Here is a 24,888-nt window from a genome sequence, read left to right as displayed (position 1 = left end):
AGGGCAGGATGAGAACGAGAGTCAAAGCAATTAAGTCAATACCAGCAATTAAGTTAAACCCAACAGAGTATGTGCATCGCTGGGTATGTCCCTGAATAGCATCTCTCTTTGGTCAAAAAGCATGTCCCAGTCCCTGATTAGTACAGTGATTCTTTTTGGCCTTTGCTATGTCAAATAGCAGGTGTCAACCAACACACAAGTGTACTGGCCGCACCCAGTCATCCTATATCTCAGCCAGGCCCATAGCAACCAGGGACAAGTCTACCTGAGAAATAGCTACCTGGCCCAAGAAGAAAGGTAGTGGTGACATGTAGGACGTGCATGCTAGACTCCTTTGTTAGAGGAGAGGCTTGAACGTTCTTTTTCCAAGGGCTTTTAGCCTCTGCGACTGCTTCTATTCAGCCTAAATTTTCTAGCTTTTCAGGCATGCTGCAGAAGGCAGCTGCTAAGAACACTTTTTAGCATGGTAACTGACTCAAAAATGTGCTGTAGAAATTACTTAAGCAAAATTTCTGCCTGGGATTCATCTCTCCTAACTTTTAATCCTAAGGCATGCAGGCTCACTTTGGGTACGTTCTTCTCCATGTGGATTCTAAAAGAAATTTTACTTGTCTGAGCTGTGATACTGTTTTCAGGTGGCTAAAGTGAGGCAGGATAAATCATGCCATTTCAGTGCTACAGAGGGACTGCTATAACAGACTGTCTTGTCAGTCAGAAGCAGAACTTCCAAGAACATGTACTCATTTGCAAGGAAATGGAACACGGAGATAAAACAAGGGCTCCTCACGGCACAACACAGGTCACCCACAGCACTGAGCTGATGCCCATTGCTGTCTAAGCTGGCATAACAGATCCTTTAAGGTTGGTATGTGACTAAATCAGACAGGTCAGAAGCCAGGAGATAGAATGGAAAAGGATAGATCATGAAAAACAAACAGTCATCTTCATGTGTTTAAATGCTAGCAGATTTGCCCAGTTAACTTATTTATTGGCTTCAAATTATGATAGTACTTCAGGAGGTTATCAGTGAATGAAAAAAAAAATCTCACTGTGAAGGAAACTTTTATTTTTATCTGAACATTTCCCTGTTTACGTATTTATTTACCATTAATTATTTACCAAAGTTAACAGCTCATCACAGACCTTTGATGTTTGCAAAGCCACAGCCCACAGTTATAGTCCACAGTGAAAAGTAAGAGTGTACAGCTGCAAGGGTAAAATTGCAAGTTATGTTTCAACTAAGAAAGGCCTTTCTCTCACAATACTTATTACAGCATCAGTGTACACTAATCCCAGTGGAAGAATAATGCATCAGCCCCACAGACACTGCTGACTCAGTAATACCCACAGAAATAATGACAGCAAAAAGAGTCCTGATCCACCATGTTTAAGGAAGGGAGGAACATGCCTCCTTCTAGCCATTACACATTCTGCTATTTAATATGCCACATATAAAACTTTGTCCACTTAAAAAGCAGGGAAAATGAGACATGCCCCTGTTGTGCCCTAACTGGTTATATGCTAGAATAAATAATGACAGTGATATGCACAGACTTAGGGAAAGGTCTAAATTAATTATTGAAGTGCAATGTAATGCAAATATATGCAAGTCAGAAAAAAATCAAGCCAATAAGAATTTAACCTTTGATTTCTGAATCTTCTCACTTATTTATGGCAGAGAGTTAAAGAACCAATAGACTTCCTGATTAAACATTTGTGCCATGCGCAGATATTTACTCTTATCTTTTTCTCATGGAAAAGAAATAATTTTCAGACTAGTTCTTTGTAAGTCCACCCACTACTGTGCCTTCCATGAGAAACCACCATCAAAATTAATCTTGCAACTCCTTGACTACAGTATTCAGTTAAATAATATATTAGCTCCCTGACTTAGTATAACTGTGTGAATATTTAATATGGGTGAAAACTAGTAAACTGCACTTACCTAATTCAAACTCATAAATTAATAACACCTATGCTAGGCTCCTACTGAATCAACTGGAACTTAAGGGCCCTCAAGTAAGCTTAGTTTCTGTCCCCTGGGTGAAGGGGTTTTAGTTTGTCATTACCCAGCACTGCCTTTAATGGAATTTATGAACATTCTTGTAATGCTGTCAACAGAGGAACTTACTTCAGAGCTAAGAACAACTGTCTTTATGATGGCTTATTACAATTTCCTTTGCATAATGTTGACAAAGAACTTGATCCAAATACTCATTTTTGAATCGCTAAATGGCAGGTATCAGTAAGCAGCCTCCTAGATATTTCATTTATTTTCATGCTTAAGTAAGTTTAATGCTTATACATGCCCATACAAATTCCTTCTATCTACAAGCTCCACTAGATAAACAACATAATCACCCAAACAGCAGCTAGGAGATACCAAAAAATCTAAAACCAGAAGTATAATTGCTACTTCCTAAAACCTGCCAGTAAACCTTCATGGTACAGCTGTGTTGGGGTTCTTTCTTTTTGCAGTCCTTGAAACTGTATTAGTCCTGCATTCCTTAGTACTGCTTAGCCATCTGCAGTACCTGTTTTGGTCATTAACTTAACCTGCATTTTAATTCAAATTTTCTGTTGGTTAATAGTAGTTTATTCACTACCATCACACTAAGACTATTTCTTTATTCCTTATTCTGAGTTACTTTATTCCTTGTTCTGAGTCCAGGACAAAACGTCATACTCGCATAAACATTCTCTATTTTTAATAAGAGGCTTCCTAGGAGCCAACCAAATAAGATTAGAAAGGATTATCTGAAGATCAGTAACAACCGAGGTGGCTCTTCTCTTACATCTCACCCCATTTAGGATTCTCTGTACCTTCTGTTCAGTTCTAACTGCAACATAGAATCAAAAAATACGGCATCTTTCTTAATGATAAGCACCAGGTGCAGAGTTCTGGTCCAGAGCTTGAAAACCTGAAACTATGGAGGTATTTGGGTTTAAGGCCTCAAAAAACAACAACAACAACAAAAAAAACCCAACCCCCCCACCACCCAAACCCCAATGTTTTCTGCAGCTGGAATTTGGTAAAAAAGACAGTTGACCTCAGTATACTATGATAGAGGCTTCTAAGCAAAGACCTATCAGTATACTTGAACACTGAAATATACAAAATGTACAGAAGAAAGGACTGATTTAGCAGTAAGACTGTAAAGAGGAAAAGCTGGAGACCCTGGTTCATTTGGCGTTGTTCCATTTGTAAAACAGGGATGTTTTTTATTGTCATGAGATATTTTGTTGATATATATAAAAAACTTCAAATTACTGTGCAATGGATACAGGATGAAAATTTTGGACATTGAACTACTTCCACTTTATAATTTTCCCTTGGGATTCAGGTTTACTGTTTCCTCAGGAAGGATGAAGTATGGCTAAATGTTGGAAGATGCTTGGGAGGATTTTTTCTTCAGTTAAGTAGAACTGAGCTTGGAGCCTTATCTGGCCATTGACTGTTAACTGTGATCTCCTTCCCTGAAAGTGGTGTTTAAGTCTGGGTGGAAAAAGGTTGCTGTGAACATTTAGTCTGCTGGTTGGAAGGGCTGAGTCCATGATCTAGCCAGAAAACAACAGTTCTTTGGAAAAGTTTAATAGTGTTGTTCAAAGGTCTCCTTTATTATTTCTGCAGTCCTTTTTTCTGCTGAATAACCCAGAAATGTTGGAAACAGAGGCAATGTTAGGCAGCTGTGTGACCATACTGAGAAATAACAGTTTGTTTTAGAAAGGCACTGCCTGCATTACTGTCAGGCTACTATTTCTCCACTGGGCACACTGCACTTAAAAATTTTCAGTTGCTCTTTTTTTTCTTTTTCTAAGAGTAGTTGGGAAAGAGCAATGTGTTCATTTCTGCCGTAGGAAAGCAGAGAGCATGATCTGAAATTAGGTTTGTTGAATGTCACCAGCCCTGCTCCGTAGGGATTGACTGTGCTAGTCAAACAGTCCCATATATGGCATTTGGTGACGCACTGTTCCAGCAAGAACTGTGATCTGTAAATGCCTCCCACACCTCACACCAAGCTGGGAAAGCCTAACCCATCTGACCAGTCTCTCAGGCCAGTACAGGGTCCCACCAGCTCCTTCTGGTGTGATTCCACTTGAGAAGAGTTCATAGTGGTTAGGATTTGCAGAGTCTCTGCTGTCTTAGTGCTGTGGAGAACCCACAAGGAAGCTTCTTGTAACATGTTGTCTGGACATATATGTTAGTCCCAAACAACCTCTGAGCATTAAACTACCATTTTTGATCTTTATGTGGATGTTGACTTGTGTGTGCAGGCACTGGGACTTCTTTCCAAAACCACTGCAAACCATGGACATGCCTATGAGGACCGTCCAGCAATACAGCGAAGTGTGGTGGAGAGACCACATTTTACCTTACAACAAATTGTGCTGTCAAGCTATAGCACCCTCTGAAATCAGGGGAAGGAGACCTTTAAAAAAATTTGTTGAAACTGTCATGTCTCTAGACCATCTGCTTTTGATAAGCAATTTAGCCAGCATCTTGCCTTACTCATATCACTGGGAAAATCTCTGCTTTCTGCAGTGATCAGTTTCTTTTTCAAGACTCAGCTTGAAGTGCAAGGCTGTAAGACAGAATATTGGGTACTCTGAGTCATTCTTTTGGAGGGCTATTTTTATGATTGTTCTCCATGGAAGTATATCTTAAAACTCTCAGTTAATGTTCTTAAATAATTTTCATAGCTTTTTACTGAGCCATCTCAGCACAGTGGTTCTTCCCTCTGAGGTAAGAACCTTTCCCAGATTCTCAGGAATATAACTACCCTTCATCACTGCAGTCTGTGACACCAAACTATTGGCTGAATACCTCCTTCTTTTTCTTTACCTCACTAAGTGGCTACAAGTCGGTGCCATTTAAAATTTAATCAATTTTGTCCTAACAGGATCTACTTCTTGGATTTTAACCCACCTTCTACAAAAAAACAAACCACTGAATTCAGCTATAATAACTGCCTTATGACAGAGCCTCTTAATGAGAGCTGTCATTATCACAAATTGCCACTGAATATCTATAGTATCTTTTGTAGCTCCACACATCTCACCACTTCCTGTCTCTTGCTTTCTTTACAATCCATTAGCATCCCTTAGCAGCCTCACTGGAACAATTCAAGTTTTTACTGTTTCTAGAAATTGGCAAGGAACCCCAAATTCTACTATTAGGTCTGTGTCTTTGAGACATGGGAAGGGATTCACATGGTCCAGCTTAACAGATCCCAGATTCTTCCTACAGTCCATGGTCCTCAGAGAAGGATTTAGTGCAGGTTGTTGGCCTAATGTGACTGATAACTCCACCAGCCTCTGGATCACTCTCTTGGAGATCCCCCATAAAGGCACTTAAATCAAATGTTTGATGTTAAACAGTAAGAATCTACATTCTTTCCTCATACTGCAGTTTCAAGTCTCCCTGGCTAATCTCTAGTCAAAGCTGTGTAGCTTTGCCTTCTCTGTAGAGTTGGTTTGCCAGCAGCTTTTTGTTGTGCTTGTTTATGTTCACCATTAATGGCTCCAGCTGCCCTATGTGAGCTGGTTGTTGTCATTCACATGCCTGGTAATAGGTTCTTATTTACCTGTGAGTGTCTGAACTACAGCAGACAAACTCAAACTCATTAAGCCATTACAACGTTTCCCTGAAAGTGTTCTCATGGATTAAAGGCTTGAGCAGCCCTGGAAGATGCTGATCCCTTGCAGAGGGTACCTCCGTGGTCTCCATCCCTACTGAAATCAGTACTGAAAGTAATTGTGTGGTGTGATGTGATGTGGACTGTGTTTTCTGAGCTTGTCTAGTGACTGTGTTTAAAGCCCTCTGAGAACACACATATCAGAAATGTTACAGCTACAAAGAGCTTGTGTCTGAATGCTAATGGATACGTTGGCAAGCAGATGTAACTCGGTATTTCTTACTCTTTCCTAAAGATACATAGATGTTTTGATAAATCAAATCAGCAGATTTTCATTCCAGGTTATATTCCAGACATGCAGCTGAGATATGATTAATGTCTATGAAAGTAAAAATACAGCACTTGCATTTCTTATCTTCTTACTTTGTTGTCTGCTTTATATCTTGTAGAATGACATCCAGTAACAGGAAACCATGGCTCCATTCAAGACAACTGCAAAACTCAGTGACAAAAGCAGCCCATTCATAAAGCTCTAAGCACACATTACTGTTTTCTGTAACTTCAATTAACGAAGTGTTCTTAGGAGGAGCCAGGCAGACAAAAATCTCAACTCCAGCCTTCATCTGCTCAGAAGTCTATTTTGCTGAATCTCCATGCAGGTATAAACTGATTTTTTCTAGTATCACGTGGCAGAAACAGAGCTTATTACTTCCTGGGGGCAGGCTGTCATACTTTTCCTCACCAGTTTCAAAACCATGGTGGAAGCTGATCTTTATTTACTTGTTTTTCGGTGGTGCTGTTTTGGGGTTTTTTTCCATGCGTTAGGATTTGGAAATAATGATTTGTTTCTTTGCTCCCCCTTGTGCATCCCCTAAAGTGGATTTCACCTTACACGTGTTTGGTAAGGACTGACTCGTTAAAATTTGGCCAAAATACTCTGGGCCTGAGCTACCAAAATGCTTTAAGTCGGTTATTTTCTGCCAGTCTTAAGTGTTTTTGCTAAATTCTGCAAGTCACTGGGGTTAGGAGATAAATCCAGCCCAGATTGAAGGCAGTGCTTTTGCAGACTTTATGCCACTTGCTGATGGAACTCACCGACCCTAGAACAGAGTCTAAACAGCGAAGTTGTTCTCCCCGGGGGCAATGGAAACTCAGTTAAGTCGTTTAACTGCGAACAGTTAACAAGTTACAGGAACGACCGGAACACTGAAGGCCGTGTGGCTCCAGACCCCGCGGTGCCAGCGGCTGTGTGGCGGGGGAGGCTCCGGGGGGCAGGACAGGGACAGCCCAGGGAACCCCTGCCCGGCTCTGGCCAGCCGTCCCCGCCACAGGGCGCTGGAAACCCTCGACGGCTTTTGTTTGGTTTTCTTTTTCTCCGATTCCTCCCGTGAACTTGCTCCCGGGACGAACGACTTGGCATAAGAGGAGCTGCGGGCGGGCAGCCCCCCCACCCCCGCGCTGCAGCGCTGCCGGCTGCCGGTCCCGGGGAGGCGCCGCGCCGCGCCGGGCGGCTCCCTTGGCTCGGCGCCGCGGTGGGGTCACGCCTGCCCGGTGCGCGGCGCTGGGCTTTTCCAGCCGCCCGCCCGCCGCACCGCAGCCCCATGTCTGCGCTCCCCGCCGGTGCCGACATCAAGAGGGCTCTGGATAACAGCCCCGAGACCAACATCGAAGATGAGCTGCCGGACGGGCCGCCGCAGCCGCGGCCCAAGAACTACCTGCTCCTCAGCATCCTCGCCTGCTTCTGTCCCGCCTATCCCGTCAATATCGTCGCCTTCGTCTTCGCCGTTATGGTGAGTAGCACTCTACGGGGTGCCCAGGCGACCTTCGGCTTGGGTGTTCGGTAGGGCGACCTCCGCCTCTCCGCGCCGGCCCGGCCCCAGCCGCGGCGCCGCAGGCTGGTCCCGCCAGGGACTTGCAGGAACAAAGTGGGGCTGGAGGAGCCGTCAGGGTAACGGGCATCCAGATGCCTTTTTAACCACTTGTCACTGATGCATGTGGACTAAGTTAGGCGAGGCAGCGAGCCTGAGAGCATCGGCAGGCTTAGTTCAGGGTGTCCACGTAGCTGTTCCAGCAGCAGGTGCAAAATGTGGAGTGAAAGGCAGTTCCAAGTTTTCAACATCAGGCTGCCTAAGTGAGCAAGGTTTATCCCAGTTAACGGGATTTGTTACATCAGCTGGCTTGCACACTGAATTGGACATAGTATCTGTGTGTGGAAGTGGCAACTGGGGAACAGAAATCAGATTTGCAAAGAAACAGATGTGGTTTCTACTTCAGCTAAACAAATATAATAGAAAGGCCTTTTTTCCAGTAAACAGGTTCTTTAATGTGGTATTAACTATTTGCTGGAAAAATACATATAACACTAATGATTGTAGGTGGTTGGCAAAAACCCTCATAAAATCGAGTATTGAGTACACTGAGAGAGCAGCTTTACTCCTGCAACCGGTGATTGATTTGCTGCATAGTCCTTAATAATCCAGCAATCCTGTTAAATTCAAAAAGGTTGTTAGAACAGAATCTTCTTCCTTGAGTTAAAAGTTGCAGCGTCAGATCCAGACTTTTCTAATAGTATACATGATCAATGTTACCAGTAATACTGCGATGTATTTCTGTTGTTTAGGAGCTGAAAAGGGTTTTAAAACATGTTGTGTATTTTCATCCTTTTCTCTGACAGCCAGGCTGAAAAGGTAAGTAAAACCACAGTTGTTACTTTTTGCAATTAAGTATAATTATATCTAATATATATCTGTACAAGAACCTATATCTAAAATATACTAAAGCATACTCTTTTAAAACTACTAAGATTGATCAGAAGCCATATTGCTTAAGTTTGAAAGTTACTTAAAGGAGCTATTCTGAAGGCATCTTCGCAACCTTTTTTGTCCAGGTAAGTATTAGCTGTCATTTTAATTTTTTCTGTGTTTATTTTCTTTGTCATTAACTTAACTATACAGCATGTTCTTTTCCTTGATTTGAGAGATTTAGTTCTGCTGGTACCCAGCATCCTTTCTGTCTGTGGACACTTTAGGTGCTATATAAAGTAATGAGAGCTGATGATCTGGGCCTGTGAGCATCTGTTCACTCTTGACAGTACTTTCACCAAAGCACTGGGGCTGCACAGAAGTTAACTGTCAAGGACAGAATTTGGCCTCTAAAGATTTTTGCACCCCATATGGAGAAATTTCCACCCACGCCCTAGTTGAAGTTCATGCAAGCTTTTGGAGTCAGGCTTAAGTAGCTGTCACCAGGGGATATGTAGAAATCAGGGTGGGAAGAGCACTTCCTGAATGCTAAACAGTCTGTGCAGGTCTCAGCTGCCCACTCTGTTAAATGGGGGGAAACAAAACCCAAACCAATAACTTCCACAGTCTGTGAATCTCTTCTGTTTCACCATCATTCTTACCTAAACCCTTTCCTTTTCTGTGAAAATAACCTGTCCAACTTCTTTTTCACAGCCTGGTTCCCCTACTTTGTAGAGCTGCAACCTGTAACTGCTTCGTTAACCTCAGCTCCAGGTTCTGCATTTTAACCTATGCTGGTTTTATTTCCATTTCTGTCGGGATCAACATCCTCCTTCTCTTTCTTAGCTCATTTCCTAGAGTTGCTGAGGGTTAACACTGAGATACAAAAGTGGGTTATTTTCTTTTCTTGCAGAAGATACCTTTAATAGTCTGCAGAGCTTGCCTGAGATCTTTTGTCAGAAGAGATAAAGACCCATAAAAGTAGAGTTCTCTATAAATTTCCACTTCCTAGAATGGGCCTGGAAGGAAGAGTCCTGTTGGCTTCTAGAGGGGCATGGTTCAGCACCCTGTTTGCTTGTGTGACATCCTCATTAAGTGCTCTCAGTTCAGACTATTTTTTCCACTCTAAAAGTAGTCTGGGTTCTCACACCCCCCAAATTAAATGACAGGTTTGTCTTCAGTCTCTTCTGTCTCTTCTCCTGCTCCATTTACAACTCCAGCACTGGTTTCCTCGCTTATTTCTCACCTTTAGGGGCACAAACCTTACCATTTTAGATCTTACCTCCTTGACTGTATTTTTGGAATCAACCTCTCTAAAGCTCTCCCTGTTGTGATGATAACCTTTGTTTGTTCCATACCTCCTTTGTGAAAAAAATCTATTTCTCATGATAGGGGTAAGAGGATAGCTAGTAGAATAGCCACTTAATAGCATCAGTGTGTTGATATATTGGCATTGCAAGAGCAGCCCCCTCAAACTAGTCGTTGGTCACTTGGAGGTGTTGAGGATTGCTTGGCATTTTTAGCAAATGGAGATCTGTTTTCCCCAGAGTCCTGGCCAGGGCTCTTGGCTGTAGGATTACTGATCTCAGTACCCTTTTGCAGTTCCAGCCAGGTGCCATCAATTCTCCTGCTTCCTGTTGCTTCCAGCAGCTATATTGCGTTGCTGTACAGCTATACTGTATTGCTATACAATTGGTTGGCTCCCTCTACCCCAGAGGTGCCATGCTCAGACTTTCCCTATTCCCCACAGGCATCAGGGGCAGGTTCCAAGTCAGGACACTTATGTGACAGAAGAGACTTCTCTGGTATGAGGCTGTGGCTAGGCAGTGTGTTACTGAGCTCTTTGGCTCCTTACCTGCAGCAGTGTAATTTCCTCTTGTTCTGAACCCAAAGAGCGCTGAGCTGGCAGTGAACCAGCAGTTGTACCTGAAACCTGGCTCAGGTGGACTGGCTGTATCTGACTCATGGAATCAGAGCCAGAGGAGGGAGGCTGTGGGACAACTCTGAAAAATGAATCAGGTGTTTCTAATACCAGCACTAAGGTCTGATAGTGGAACAAACCGTTGGCCTTTCTCAGGACACGATCGTCAGTTGTCTTGATTTCAAAGACCTGTATGTCAGACTAGTCATCAATTCCACAGGGCCTTAGGTTTGTAACAACAACAGTCTCTCAAAATGTATTTCTCTTTAACTTTTTGCTCCTGACTCCCTCTTTATGTTAACATATTTCTGTTTAATCATTTGCATGTTTTGGACAATTTAAGTGGTCAAGCTGTGACAATTTTTGCTCATTTGCCTCTGATATTAACAAGTTCTTTGACTGCATTTGCCACCCTTGAATTCAGATTCCACGTCTATATATTAGTTTCCCTAAACAGACAGCAGACAAGAGAGTGGTAGAAGTCATGGAACAGTAAAGGATGGAACTTGCTTTCTGAGGGGGTCACCTCTTCTAACTGGGATGCTGACAAGCCATGTATAGTGTGTTTGGCTTTGGTCAGGTCAGTGACTAGCATAGTGAGCAGTGTTCCTGTACAGCTGTACTTCTCTTTAGTTAGAAAGTTTATTTGGGAAGTTTATTATTTATATAGCTTAAGTAGCTCATAGGTACCTGGACATTTAACACCATATGGGACAGCCTGTACCTATTTCAGGAGGATAAAAAAACAATGCTCGGGAGCTGCTCCTAAGCATTTTTTGCAGGGCCTTTTATCTTTGCAAACTGGTAAGCTTTTCCTCTGCAACACCACTTTCAACCAGCCCCCAGAGGCACAGAAGTCCAGTGTTTGTTTGCATGCCACTATACAGCCTGCAGAGCAAATTCCCCTTTGATTGTGTCCTGCTCATCACCTGCCTGTTTCATTTGCCAAAAAAGCAGAGATCAAGTCTGGTTCTGAATTGCTCTCTTGAGTTCCCCTTCTTTCTCTTTCCCTCTTAAGCCGTTCTTACAGTGAGGGGTCATACTGAGTTAGCATGTCTCATTCTTCGTTTGGTCTGGACTAGAGAGAGTGTCTCATTTCCAGGCACAGCCAAATAACGTTTGTTACAGCCTGGCTCAGGGAAAGCCTAGAAAATGTTGATCAGAGAACCTCAGGCTGATCTGCCCAGATTTGTAAGAGATGTAGGTGAGGATTTCTGAAGCAATTCAGTATTCATTCTGCTTTTGCTATAAACAGTGCTCTGGGAATGTGAAGCAGAAAATACACATTAAAAGGGATTAACAGTTTGTAGCTAATTCAGCAAAATTCTGTTCATGTGAGGTTAAGTTGCTTCATTGTTGAACTGAGAATATCTTTTATAAATAGATGTGTGTGAACCTGGTGAAGTCACTGAGGTTGCTCAAGTAAATAAGCAGCTGCAGAACTGTGGCTTTAATTTAGTTTATGACTTCATAGTGAGCGAGGTAGCAGAAACCTGAGATATCATATGGTATTAGGTTGAAAATGGCTGAAACTTGTTTTAAAATTTGGACAGAGCAAATATTGCACACAGATGCTGCATTCTGTATATATTGTCTAGCCCTTGGAAACAAACAGATGTAACATTTAAGGCTTTAACAGCTAATGTTGTCTGTGTCCAACGTTGAAAACTGGAAGCTTGATCCAAGGGCCTTTTGAAGCAGATAGAAGTAAATGAGTTTCAAAGCTTTGCATCAGACCCCAACCACTCCCACAAAACTTTTTTTCTTGAATGCTGTCCAAGTTATGCTATTTAATTTAAACCTCTTAATAAAGAAACTTGTCTCTTTCCTGTCTCTCCCAAATCCTCTTCTTTATCATTAATGCTGTTTTCCTCCTCTTCATTGTGGATTTGTATTAAAATTACATTATTTATTAAAGTGCACAGGGTGAATTATTTATGCAGTACCTGCAGAAATCACAGGACATTCTCCAGAGTACCTAAACACATTAGTAAAATTGCACAGAACTGCAAGCTGGTGCTGCCATGTCTTGCTTACGACTCTGTCTCAGTCTTGAGACCATATGAATGGGGAGCTGAGTTTTAGAGTGTTCACAGGACCACTTTTAGATGTCATGTGAAGTGGGTCCTGTGATGGGTGGGAAGAACAGAGTTACAGGGATATCAGTGATGCTTCTCCATGGTTCTCCTTGTAGCTGCTGACAGGGGCAGGAGAAGTCAACCTGCTCAAGACCAAGCCAAGCTGTTTTTCTCCTGATACTCCTTTTGTTGACCTCCCGAAATGTATTTTGAGAAAACTTAAGAAATCTCTTCTCCTGTAGACAGGAATGCTGAAAACAGTGAAATAACTTAGGTGAGAGGAGCTGTGCCAGCCACCCTTTGTAACAGGAGGCTGCACTAGTGGAGAATCAGAGGTGACATCATTGTATTTGGCTGTTGTGTGTCTGTCTCATTTCCATCTCTTCCCTCTTTCCCCACTATGTTCTTTAAGTCCGCTAGCAAACCTCAACAAAATTTGAGCAGAGGTATTAGTGATATTCTTTAAGGAAATAAAATAGAGAAATGTTTTTAGGCATGTAGGCTTCAAGGAAGAGAAGAAATGTATCAGTGCTCTCTTTAAGGGCAAGATTGCATCAGCAGCTCAGCCTTTCTTAGACACCAGAGAATTAGTACCTGCACTTATCCTTGAGATGCAATTCTAGGAATATAGGCTTCGTTGCTTTGGGACTGTCTTGGCACGAGTGATCTTACTGCAGTGCTAACACTAAGGATGCATCTAGTCCATTAACTTCTGTGTGCTCACTAATCGACAGAACACACACAGATAATGTCCCTAATTATTTTTCTGCCTGGGAAAAAAGGCTCTACAACAATGCTTGGTATCCTCTGAAGTTCATTCCTTTCCTGCTTTCCACAGTCTCAGATCTTTACTCTGAATTAGCTGTTGTTCTGTCTTTTGTTACAAAAAGTGATTCATGACTAAAGCACTTTTGTGATAGCACTTGGAGATACCTCATGCAGTCATTTTCTAGAGATGATCTGAATTATTTGATCCACAGCACAGTTCATTTGATCAGGTCCCCATATTTCTCCCCTTGCACTGGAATACTTACGGGATACTAAAGAAGAGGTTATGACTAATGTGATTCCCTGAAATAGCACAATAATGCAATCTGATAAAGAAGTCTGGACTCAATGTCATGGTTTATGAACTCAAACTCTCCTGATCTTATGAAATAATTCTTAGTAATAATACTCTCTTTAAAAATCCCTTCATATCATCTTATTCTTGGGAAAAGGTTTCTACAAACTGTTAGACTTGTGTACTTGAATACTTCAGTGTCCTTCACTGAATCTTTTCTTTAAAAATACGATCTGCTTAAAACAAAAATGAATTCAGAAAATCCTGTGGTCTGTTTTACAAAAGACTGTAAGATTGGGCTGGTCCTATCATACCTTGCAATCTTTGCATGTAATGAATATAAAGTATCTGCTAAATCATGGGTAGATAGAGATAAACTCATGTCTGTTGAGATAATATCCGTATGTCTGAATAATTACCAGTGTGTTTCAAAAATGCAAAGGGACAGAATTTCTAGTCCATGAAGGTGGTACTCAGATATTTTGTTCTGATGACCTATATTTCGTAGTTTTGGGTTTTTTCCCACCACTGGCAAACTACTTATTTTTTCTTCAAACTTTGTTTTGAAAAGTAAAACATTGGCAAAATGCGAAATCAGTGCGCTTTTTTTAAATTTTCCTGAGGCTTTCTGTAAAAATGCTGCCTATTTATGCTCCTTTTCTTGCTTATGGTCCCATAAAGCTTAAGAGTTTATTTCACTGCTAGTGAAATGGACAACTTAACAGTTCACATATACTACAAAAATACTTCTAGAGGTAAAAGCCACCAATTTATGCAGGTAGGTGGATTAGAGTAGATTTGACAGCTTTTATGCTTGTGTGTACAAGAAAACTCTTAACATGAATATAACCTCACCACTGAAAGTAGAAGAGCTGTAGTTGCAATGAAATGTGCTGAAAATGAGTGGAACGCAAAACTGGACTCCTTGCTTACCTTGAACTGTTGGCAGTGGATGTTTCTTTTTACAAAGCAAGTCACCATTTTCTGAAGCCCTTTCTACAGTACCAGCGTGCACAGAACCTAATGTTAGTTCAAAGCAGTCACATTAGTTTGTGTACAGATTTCTATTTTTAAAAAAGTCACAAACTCTCTCTTCTACAGGCTTTAAACAGTTATAATCAAGGAGATATAGAAGGGTCAAAAAGACTGGGTCGCAATGCACTCTGGGTTGCTGTTGCATCAATTATCATTGGCCTTGTCATCATTGGAATCTATTGCGTAGTTCATTTCACAACGGTAAGCAAAATATTGCTCGTTCCAATGCAAGCAGTTCTTCTCTGTGCATGGGCTACAGAATAAGAAACTAAAGATTGTCAGAACTATCTACTAATTTAAAATTTAAGGATGCATGCATGTTTTCCAAAAAAGCAGTTTTTACTTATTTTGTAATTTAGAAAATTCTTTTGTCTGTGGTTAAATGCAAACTACTGTGTTTTAGCAGCAGTGGATTGTCTAGAAATTCTTGCAGCTCTACTGTAAGTTTTTCCAATTCAAGTTGCTTTTTGGGTTTTCTGCCCCTCAGTTTTACCATCTGCTGACCAAGTGCATAGAGATCCTTATATTTCAGGTAATAAAGAGTCCCCAGGTGTTAATTTTCAGTCTCATAATTTGTCCAACATATCTTTTCACTTCACAAAGAGAAGACAACAGTCAGCTACTATTTTACTGTTTGATACTAAAGTGACCTTAACTGTATCAAAAATGGACGCAAATGTCATTTTGATTTGGCTTGCTGTAGGGCAAATCATGCACTCTGAATGCTGTGTAATTGACGTGCCTTCATACATCTGGAACAATAGTGAATGTCAACAAATGAATCTCTATACAGAGAGGTTACCCAGATGAGATAATAAGCTTATTTGTAAAAGATGATAAAACTAATTAGAGTATTGATATCCTTTCTCAAGATTGTGCAACAATATGTTCTTTCTGCATAGAAATGTGCAGTTCCCATTAAAATAACCAATTTAAATCAATTTTTTATTGGTTGTTTTGGTTGAAGAGCCTTTCAGTGCACTGTACAGTCTTATGTATAAACTATAAACAGAGATCACCTCATCCGCCACTGAAATGCAGACATCTCTGGGGAGTGGAATGGAGTAGCTGGTTAAACATGTACGACGTTTTCAGATAAAAACTTGGAAGAATGCCGTCCTGAACTGCAGGGAGGTGGAGACAGGGTTCATTTCTGTAGGATGTTAGTGGGTTGCGCTGCAGAATCAGAAGCTTACTGTGTATTCATTGATTTCCCATGCATTTTGCAAGCATGAATCTGTCTTTTAGTTCAGCTTGTGTTGAGTTTGTTCAGCTCTCACAGATTTAAAACCAAGTCACTTTGAGGGGTGTGCCAAGTTTTGTAACTGACAGCAGCAGTAAATTCCTCTGTTCACTTCTACTACCTTACTCGTCGTTTCTCAGATAACGATAGCAGCTCAATAATTTTTTTTTTAAGTAGGAAGGGAGAAGGGCAGCATGAGGAGTAGCAGACAACACTGACCTGAAGCATTCACACTAACCAGGGCACACTACCTACATTTAGTTCTTCCGCTACAGCAGGACCCTGCGTGCTGAATGTGTGAATGCTTCTTTGTGCCTGCTGCCAGACATTAGTGGTAGTTACACTTTACATCTAGCTAGTGTTTGTAAACACCTCTCTCTCTCCTCTACCCTCAAGGAGTTAAGCAGCAGAAATAGGATAATACGACTTAGTGGTTTTTACTTAGGTTTTGTCTTTGAGGATTATTTTTTTTTAATTGGTTTGGTTTTTTTAATAGAAAAATCTGTGTTAGATGGAAGCATTGCCAGGTGCCTGGGAACCCTCAGCACACTGCTAGGGTATTAGTTACTGTATTCAGTGATTAGTTTCCATAGAGGTCTCTTGGCCAAGTGGTACCTTGAGCTTTGTGAGGACTCGGGGTTTACTGGATTCACCGGGCTCTCTGGCTTTCTGGTCTTTTTACTTTGCTCCTTATTCCTCTCACTTGTCACCCTCCAAAGAGCCCTTGCTTCTAAGAAAGTGTTAGACGGGAGCAACAATCTATTCTTCTGATGTGAAAATGAGTGAACAGGAGCACCCAATTGGCCTTTTCACCCTCCATGTTTACCTGAGTCCCCTTTGTTGCCTTATCCTTGTACATCTATATTTTATACTAAATTGAGTTTGACATGGCAGCTGTTGCGGATGGCATTGCATGCTCCATGCAGTTATCTCACATCCATTTGTACCTTGGTCATGTTTATTTACTAACAGCCATTTTGCAGTCTGCTAATGCGAAGTGATTTTAAATCTCCTCTATGCTAACTCTAATATAAATGCTTCGCTATTAGTAAGACAGTGTAAAATAGCTTTATTAGAATAATATGTCAGTCAGCTCTGTAACTGATTTATTTGATAACCGCTGGGCACAGATTTGATGTTTCCATAACCTACACATGCATTTTTCCTGAAATTTAGACTTCAGCAATATGTATGAAAAGCTTGACCTTTCCAGCATTCATTACTGTGAGTTTTATCCCATGAAATTCATCAGCTACTGTATTACCCAGCTGCTCCTGCTGACATTCCTTGTGGCTTCTTTTGATCTTCAAAGGGTAATAAGTCTCATTGCAAAGTACCATTGGGAGGGAGTGCCTCCTTGTATTCTCCTTCCACATTCAGATATATATCTCTCCCTAGAGTTTGTTGTTTACCATCCTACCATCCGATTTCTAATCTTAATACTTTACCTGTTCTCCCATGACTGTAACAGCTTCTCACAGAGGGTGTTGCTTGAGTATTCATAAACCCTTTGATAAACTTCACTAGCTCATTCTGATTTATCCATGGTTCTGCTGATGGTATCAAAGATGCAAGGTGTAATGAATTTGAGGGGTGGATGAGCCTTGCGAGTTCTTCCACAATGTCCCAAGTCTGAGCTTCTAGAAAGGATCAAATCTGAGACATTCAAATCAGATTGGCAGGAGGGAATCTCTGTCAGTTGTTACACAACTTGATCTCTTGGTACTACACAGCTTTATCTCTTGGTACAGAAACTTGGTTCAGGCTCAGCTGGCTTTGAAGTCTCCTTCAAAACAATTCCTCACCTTCTTCCAGGAGGCTGGCTACACATATCTTGTAGGATCTGCAGGGCAAGGAGGAACCTTCCTTCTCCAGCCAGAAGTCACAAACTTCAGGCCTTCCCCATCAGGGAAGTCTCCAGCTCTTGTTCAAGTGTAGTCTTTAGTTCCTTATACTTTGCTTTGTGGAGCTCAGGCACTCTCCTCTGCAGAGCCTCTGTGAAGACCCTGTTGGTCTTCTTTATTTACACCCCAATGGTCTGCAGTCTGTTCACTACCTCCTGAAGCCCTTTTCCCTGGAGACTCAGGGCTTCAGTCAGAGTACAGCTCACACCAGTGAGGCCACCAACATCCCAGCCCTGAAGACGGGTCCCTCCCGACAGCTGCATCCTGGACAGCTACATTCTAAAGCTCCATCTGGGTTAAGGCATCCAATATGTCAGGCAGTTGCTTCAGCAGTTTTGGGAATGCTGCCCTGTGGCTTACTATCACCACTGTTGCATGGTCCCAGGAAGTCCCTTGCTGTCTTCAACAGAGTTTCTGGGTCTTCTTCTGTGCAAACTCACAACTTAATTGTTAAAAACCCTCTTTGCCACTCTTGAGCATCTCTCAGAAATCACTGTGAATTGAACACTGAAATACTTAATCTCTGGATGCAGGTTCCTTCAGCATTCACTGGAAAGTGATTTCCTCTATATCTCTAGAAGACCAGTTCCATGAGGTCAGTGCCTAACTTGCTGAACTTCAGTAGCCTCTGAATATCAAAACCCATGCCCTATTGAAACTTCCAACCAAATTTATCCATTTGTTCCTACATCTTCTCATCTGGCTTTTCATTACCCAAACCTAGTATGTGTGGCATCTTGCTTAGGAAAGGGGTTAAGTCTTGTGCTTTAAGCGGAGCTGAGGAGGGCTCCCATGGTACTCCACATGCCTCAGGAGAAAAATATCTAGTCAGGGATGCTGAGGGTAGAAATGGTAGAAGCTGCAGAGAGAGGAAGTACAAGAAATTCCTGCTTTGAGCAAACAGTGATGTTATACCTCCAGTAATACTGGTAGACTTGGGAAGAGGAAGACCCTTTCACTTTTAAGAGTATTTCTACTGCTGAGCCCCGAGCTCCTTGCATGCCGCCAGGAATAACAGCAGGCGACACCTACGTCTGCATGGAAAAAGCAGCCTTGACTTTTCATTTTGAAGATTTACTCAGTGCTAAACCAACTTGGGGCTTCTACTGCTGCCTTGGAGAGCCTCATTTGTCTTTAACACCAGCATGTTACCTTTAGCAAATATCTATTAAGATATATAGTGATACATATATATCTATATATGTATGTATAGCCTGTAACAGGGCCCACCCAACACTTGGGAACCATCTATCTTCTGCAGTCATGACCCTGCATGTAGACAAGGGGAAGCTGTCACTTGCATCACTGGAGTTAGCAGCCCCACAATAAAACTTGTCTGTATTGATCAGTGTAAACTGGTGTGTTCCTTGTTATGCTGAGGAATCACTGAGTGTTAAGCTGCAGTGTGTGTTGTATCAGGGCTGTCCCTCATTCCACACTAGGCCAAATGTATTCTTACTCCATTCTGTAACTTTTACCACCTTCTGCCAGCTTTTCCTGCACTCATACCTTGCCAGTCCTGAATGCTGAATTATGCTTCCACTGCTCAGATGTAACTTAAACTGGTGTCTGTGTCACTATTGGGTCTAGCCCTGCGTATGTGCCCATAGGCATGTTGTCCATCAAGAACTGCAGTGAGAAAAGGGACATATCCTTTTTCCATAAGGAGACATCACTACAAACTGAAACAGTGCAGAGCTGTGTGCTGTAGCCTGCGTGTGCCCTTAATCTGCTGTAATATGTCCAATTAGAGAGTGAATGGCAAGATACCTAATGACAGGCAACGCTTGGCTGTGAACCACATCCTGAATCATGCCTGTAGTTCTGATGTCCTTAAGAAAGAAGTAGTACACACACACACACACACACAAAAAGACAGAAGGGCTGCAGGGTATGAAAAAACCTTTATATGTGGACAGACAAAATAGACACAATGTCTTCAGCTTGGGAAGGAAGTACTTAGGAATTGGTATTTAAAGACAGTGAAATAAAGAGTGATTATTTATCTGTTACGAATGAGATGAAGGGGAATCAGAGGAAAGCAGCTTTAAACAAGGAGAAGGTACTTTTCCATGTGCTATGCAATACAGCTGTGGGACTTATTCCTTCTGTGGTTGCTGTGGATACAAAAGTACAAATAATTTGAAACAGCAGTGAGTGAAGTTACAAAAAATGCTTAAATGTAAAGATGCAGATAGAATCTCTGGCTCAGAACATTTCTGAGCTGCAGATTGCCAGAGCTGGAAGGCCATAAAGGGAGAAATATCACCCTGGACATAGCCTTTCCTTATACAATTCCTTTAGGCATTTGTAATATGTCACTGTCAGAGATGGGATGCTGCAAAGATACCGGTTTGCTCTGACCCAGTACCACTAATCTTATGCTCTTTCGTGAAGCCTGTTAGTAGCCATTCCACTGACTTGAACGGATCTGGAGTCAGCCTTCCTGTCTCTTCCTAAGTATTTTGATCAACAAAACCTAATTATTTTGTCAGTGAATGAGGGCTCTCCAGTAGTTCGTAATCTGTGTTTTCAGAGCAGCCTCCACTTTTTCTGAGCAGATTCCAAATTCTGTTTAGTTTTGCTTTTTGATAATGCAAGATGTTTGGTATCTTTGGATTTCATTTGAGTCCCACTGGCAGGATTTAGGAAAATATAATCCTGGGCTGAAACCTGCCTACTTAAGTGAAGGAGACCCCAGGTATCCCAAACACTTTACTTAAGTAGATCTTAACATGTCATGTTCTCCTTTGTGCTGCTATAGAAATCATGTATTCTTATTCCATTGCTGGGTTTGCTGCATAACCTGTTAGTAGTTTGAAAACATGCATCTTACGCCACATACTTTTAGACTGTGTCTAGTTTGAGTGATGCTTGACAATGCTGCTGAGGGCAGAACTAGAGCCCACATGAGTTTTGCTCCCCAGTTGAGCCACAAAGCATATCATATAAAGCCTGTGTATTTTGTGCACCTCTATAGTGGTTCTCTGCAGTCTAAGCAAGTAGGAGTGAGTCAGAAATGTGGAGAACTAGTAGAAAGTGTTAAGAGTGAAGTAAAGATAAAAACTTTTTCTGTAGAGCTTGGACTGAGATAGCAACAGTTTTGGTACGAGGAAGAGTAGCCGAAGTACTGAAGGAAAGGAATGCAAAAAACTCCTGCCAATGGACCAGTGTCAAAGACTTTTTAATTCATATCAGAGGTTCATTGTCTTTACTTACCTTCAAAACTGACCACAGGCAGGGTAGAATTATCTTCTGGTAGTAAGTTATGTGAGGAGGGTAGTCATGTTGGGTGACTTTGAAATTTCAGGCAAAATTATTATGATATTTTAATGCTTTCGCAGAGGCGTGTGAACTTCTGACCCCTTCTATAATCTCACTTGATCTAGAACTTCACCCCTAGGAAGTCACAGAAATACCACCTGTCAGCATGGCTTCAAAGGAAGACAGAAAGACAGCCAGGCTGTGCAGAAAGTACTAGCCTACACTGTTTCATAATCAGTAGGGTCTTAAATGAAGCATATGTTCAGTAGTGCAATGTTGGTAGTTACTGGTAGAAGGAAAAGGAGTAAGCAATTAGACTGTGTACCAGGGACAGATGTATACATACGTTTTTCTTACTAACTTAGAAATAATTCTTCAGCGGGAAAAGGCATGCAAAATTATTTTTAATATCTCTGCTGTCCCCTTCTTGAGACTCTCAAAAGCCTTTGCAGCCATTTCACTGAGTGACTGTCTCCGAGACAGAATAAACTGAGGGCTGGTGAGATGACAGGAATTACCCAGCCAGCCTCCAGATCTTTACATTGCCAGTCCTGTTCTCTTGTACCTTACCATAGGAGAAAAAAGAAAAAAAAAGGGTCAAGGAAGACTATCTGCCTTTCACTGCAGGAACTGATGTGCCGGTAGCTGATAGAGCAGAAATTCTGAAGTTAGGGCATTCCTGTTGTCTTTTACCCCCATTAGTTCTTGGTGTCCCCTTAGCCAGTGAGCTCATACTGCTGCTTTTCTGTGAGTAAGAGTGCTAACTCATATCTTGATACCCTACATCTTTTTACCGGATTTGTAAAAAACAAAGAGCTTAAAGTCCTCTACCTGTCTGCCAGATGTGTTCAGTCAGCTCAGAGGCTGAGGAGTGGGCAAACACATGTAGCTCTACAGAGGCAGTGTGATTACATCAGTCTCTTTTCCTTAGCAAACCACATGAAAAATTCTGGTCCAGTTATTTCATCTCTACATGTAGGAAATATCCCCACAATAGATTCTGCCCATTGGAGTCCTGAGTAGCATCCAAGAGACAATCAACACAAGAATTTGAGGGAACTTCTCAGACCTTTCATCCCCTAATGCAGATGCACAAGAGAGGTTATCTAGTCCTTTTAAGATGTGTTATGCATTGCTGGTTTATTTACCAAGTTGTTTACTGCTGAAAGTATTGTTCTTGCCCGACTGTTTTACGTGCTACTTCAAGGAAGCAGAGATGCTGACGACCTCATGAAACTTTGTCAAAATAAGAGCTCATTTCCTGGCAATGAAAGATCCTAACTTGCATTGATTCAGGTAACCCAGTTTAAAAATTCAGTTCAGATTGACAGATGACCAGTGCCATTAGAAACTTCGCTCTGATTCAAAACTGTATTGAACCACTAATCTAGAGGGATGTTTGTTAAGAGAACAAGTGCCACTAATGTGGCATAATGTATCCATTAGACCTGTAGAATTAATAATTTAAACTCACAAGACAAACCTTTCCTCCTTTAAAAAAATATGTATTTCTGTGTCCTTGCAGCATGCCATCTGAAGACCAGGACTGCATTTGGAGGATATCATCATGTAAATCTCAGGAGGGGAAAAAAGAAGAAGAGAAGGAAACCCTTCATTCCAGACTGTTAGATTTGACCCTACAAGTCTGCAGAGGCATGTTGCTTGCTGGTGGATGAACTGATAGTCCAGTTAGTTACTCAGCATGGCGTGACCAGGTTTTCAAAATTATTTATTTATAAGAAATCTCAGTATAAAGCAGCATTTTCTCTTTTACCCTAATGTGATCTTGCCCTAAGAACTCAATTTTCTTTCTCATTTACATGGAATGTATGCTGGATCTGTGATGCTCCCCTGGCTGACCCTAGCCAGACAAAGCTAATGTATCTAGACTGTATAGTACACAATGTAAGACCTGATGCACCGCCTGCTGAAGCTAGTAGAAGAACTCCTGTTGCCTCCAGTGGGTTTTGGATCAGGCCATTAAGGATTTTTTTTATCACTTTAAAATAGCCTCAACATAACACAATCATAACCATGTGTTTTTTTTTATTTTATTTTATCCTGCTATGTGATTTTATAATGCTGTGGGCATACTCTGACTCAGCGGCTGCTTTCTTCTGTCATCCTCGGCTTTTAGGTCTTTACCTTGGATTTTTAACCACCTGGGACCGATTTCAATCACTTGATTATTAAGAGACACTCTTCCATACCATCCATATTTTTCTTAATGATTTTTTTTGTTTTGTTGTCTTTTGTTGTTGAACTCCCTTGATTTAGCTTCAGTCCTGCATTCAAGCTACACTGGTCATATGTTCCTCTTTAAACTTCACGTATGTAAAAAGTTCCTATTTTTTTTATCTGACAAAGATCTTTTTAAATGTTCTTCTTCATCCCTTTGTTACTGTTCCTCCAGCAAGTCGCATAGTTTCATTGTGTTCTGCTTTGTTCATGTCTTTTTTTGTTTAGTCCATCCTCTCATCTTGCTATGAATAGTCTATATATCAATGCAGTTAGATGGACAGACTTTTTTACCCTTACATAGTTACCTACACTCTTGCTGATCCTAAGAGATTGCTCAGTGAACAGCTTTAGGTTGCAGAATTGATGGCTTATAAATTACTGCAGTTTCTTGATACTTCATGAAAATTTAGTATGGGACAGCAGCTTTTTTTATTTAATTTGTTGCACAAATATTCCATGTTAAAAGAAGAAAGCTCTGGTGAGCGTTAAGACAGATGGCTACATCTTCAGCAGTTGTTGCTCCATTTGCTTTAATTGTTACTACATCTTCAAGCAAGCTATGCCAACTTAAACTTAGTCTCCTTGCACCAACATAAATCTGGACCGACACTACTCAGAAATGCATGGGAGTTTTGCAGGTGCAAGTGACAAAAGAATCATGCCTGGCGGGAGTACAACTACCTATTAATAATAATAATAATCTTCCAGAAACCCTTACCTGTTAAAACATACGCCTGGAAGCAGCATGTATTTTCTGTGCCTTGATATTATACTTTTAGTGTGCTTTCTTGCTTTTTGTTCTGCCAAATTCTATTTTTCGTTGAAGTCAGTGATGCATTGCCTATCCTTAATTACTCCAGTATAAAACTTCACCAATACTGGTGAAGTCAGTTGATTTCTTCAGCATTTACACTGATAGGATTTGTTCACATGGGAATCTTGCCACTGATTTTGATGATCTCAAGAACTGGCTTTCTCTGAACTCTTATTTGGTTTTTGAATACTACTTCAATGGCCTGATATGTCTTGTGGGACTTCTAGTAGCTTGCCTTATCAGATATGATAGAACTGTCATTGAGAAGTGGAATAAAATTACCTTTAATCCATGTTCATTCTGGTATGTGGGAAGTGTCTTTCCTAAATTTTGTTGCCTCTTCTATTCTAAAGCGTAATATCCCTTTTTCTAACCCCTTGGACAGTTTCAGAATAAAGTGAATCAAAGCAAAAGCAGGATTTCTGGTCTGCATGATACTATACAACTAGTCTGTACTGTAGCTAGTACATTCAGAAGTTGGTAGAGATCAGTTAATGCTCAAAATACCAGTAAGGTAGGCTCTTCGCTTCCTTTTCAGGATAATATCCAGAGTGCTGAGGCCTTTTCAAAGTGGTCCCTTAGTGGTCTCTTCACTACCATCAGGGGAAAGTGGTCAAACGAGGTCACCAAAGGAGGTCTCTCAGCAAGTAACAAAGTCACATTTCCACCAACTTGAATTGCTGTCATCAAAGTAACCACTGCATTGCTGCATTACAGTTTTCTATGTCAGTGTACTAAAAAATCAAAGCGTGTTCAAAAAGATCCATCCTTCTGCAAAACATTAAATTCCAGTACTATAAACTAAACCAGAGCTAGTGATGTAAGAGGGGAGGAAGATTCTAAGGTTATTTGGGCACTAGAGAATAGGGATAGGCAACTGAAAGTATTTTTTGAAAGTGCCTAACAAGGATTTAGATCGATAGGAGCTAGACACCTGACTTGTTCAGA

General features: G+C 41.2%; 1 protein-coding gene across 2 annotated transcripts; it reads left to right on the top strand.

Annotated features, from left to right (window-relative positions):
• The first annotated feature begins 6,077 nt into the window (after nt 1–6,077).
• TMEM233 (transmembrane protein 233) lies at nt 6,078–24,238 on the top strand. Of its 2 annotated transcripts, XR_005829573.1 has the most exons (4): nt 6,078–7,426; nt 14,541–14,675; nt 22,093–22,181; nt 22,411–24,238. XR_005829573.1 is itself a non-coding variant. In XM_040605694.1 (3 exons), the coding sequence occupies exons 1-3, from the start codon at nt 7,238–7,240 to the stop codon at nt 22,420–22,422; spliced, it is 336 nt and encodes a 111-aa protein (XP_040461628.1). In that variant the 5' UTR covers nt 6,340–7,237; the 3' UTR covers nt 22,423–24,238. The 2 variants fall into 2 exon arrangements, 1 of the variants encoding a protein (XP_040461628.1); XM_040605694.1 differs by lacking the exon at nt 22,093–22,181 and having other exon boundaries at nt 6,340–7,426.
• Nucleotides 24,239–24,888: the final 650 nt, after the last annotated feature.

Source organism: Falco naumanni, chromosome 1, assembly GCF_017639655.2.
Source record: "Falco naumanni isolate bFalNau1 chromosome 1, bFalNau1.pat, whole genome shotgun sequence".
Lineage (NCBI taxonomy): Eukaryota > Metazoa > Chordata > Aves > Falconiformes > Falconidae > Falco > Falco naumanni.
The sequence above is the reverse complement of the archived record's forward strand: the minus strand, read 5'-3'. Positions and strand labels throughout refer to the sequence as shown.

What these genes read in the sequence shown, in the direction of transcription:
- TMEM233 (XM_040605694.1), top strand. Translation starts at nt 7,238, where the DNA reads ATGTCTGCGCTCCCCGCCGGTGCCGACATCAAGAGGGCTCTGGATAAC. An exon ending in CCTTCGTCTTCGCCGTTATG is followed by an intron (nt 7,427 to 14,540) that starts GTGAGTAGCACT and finishes TCTCTTCTACAG; the next exon opens with GCTTTAAACAGTTATAATCA.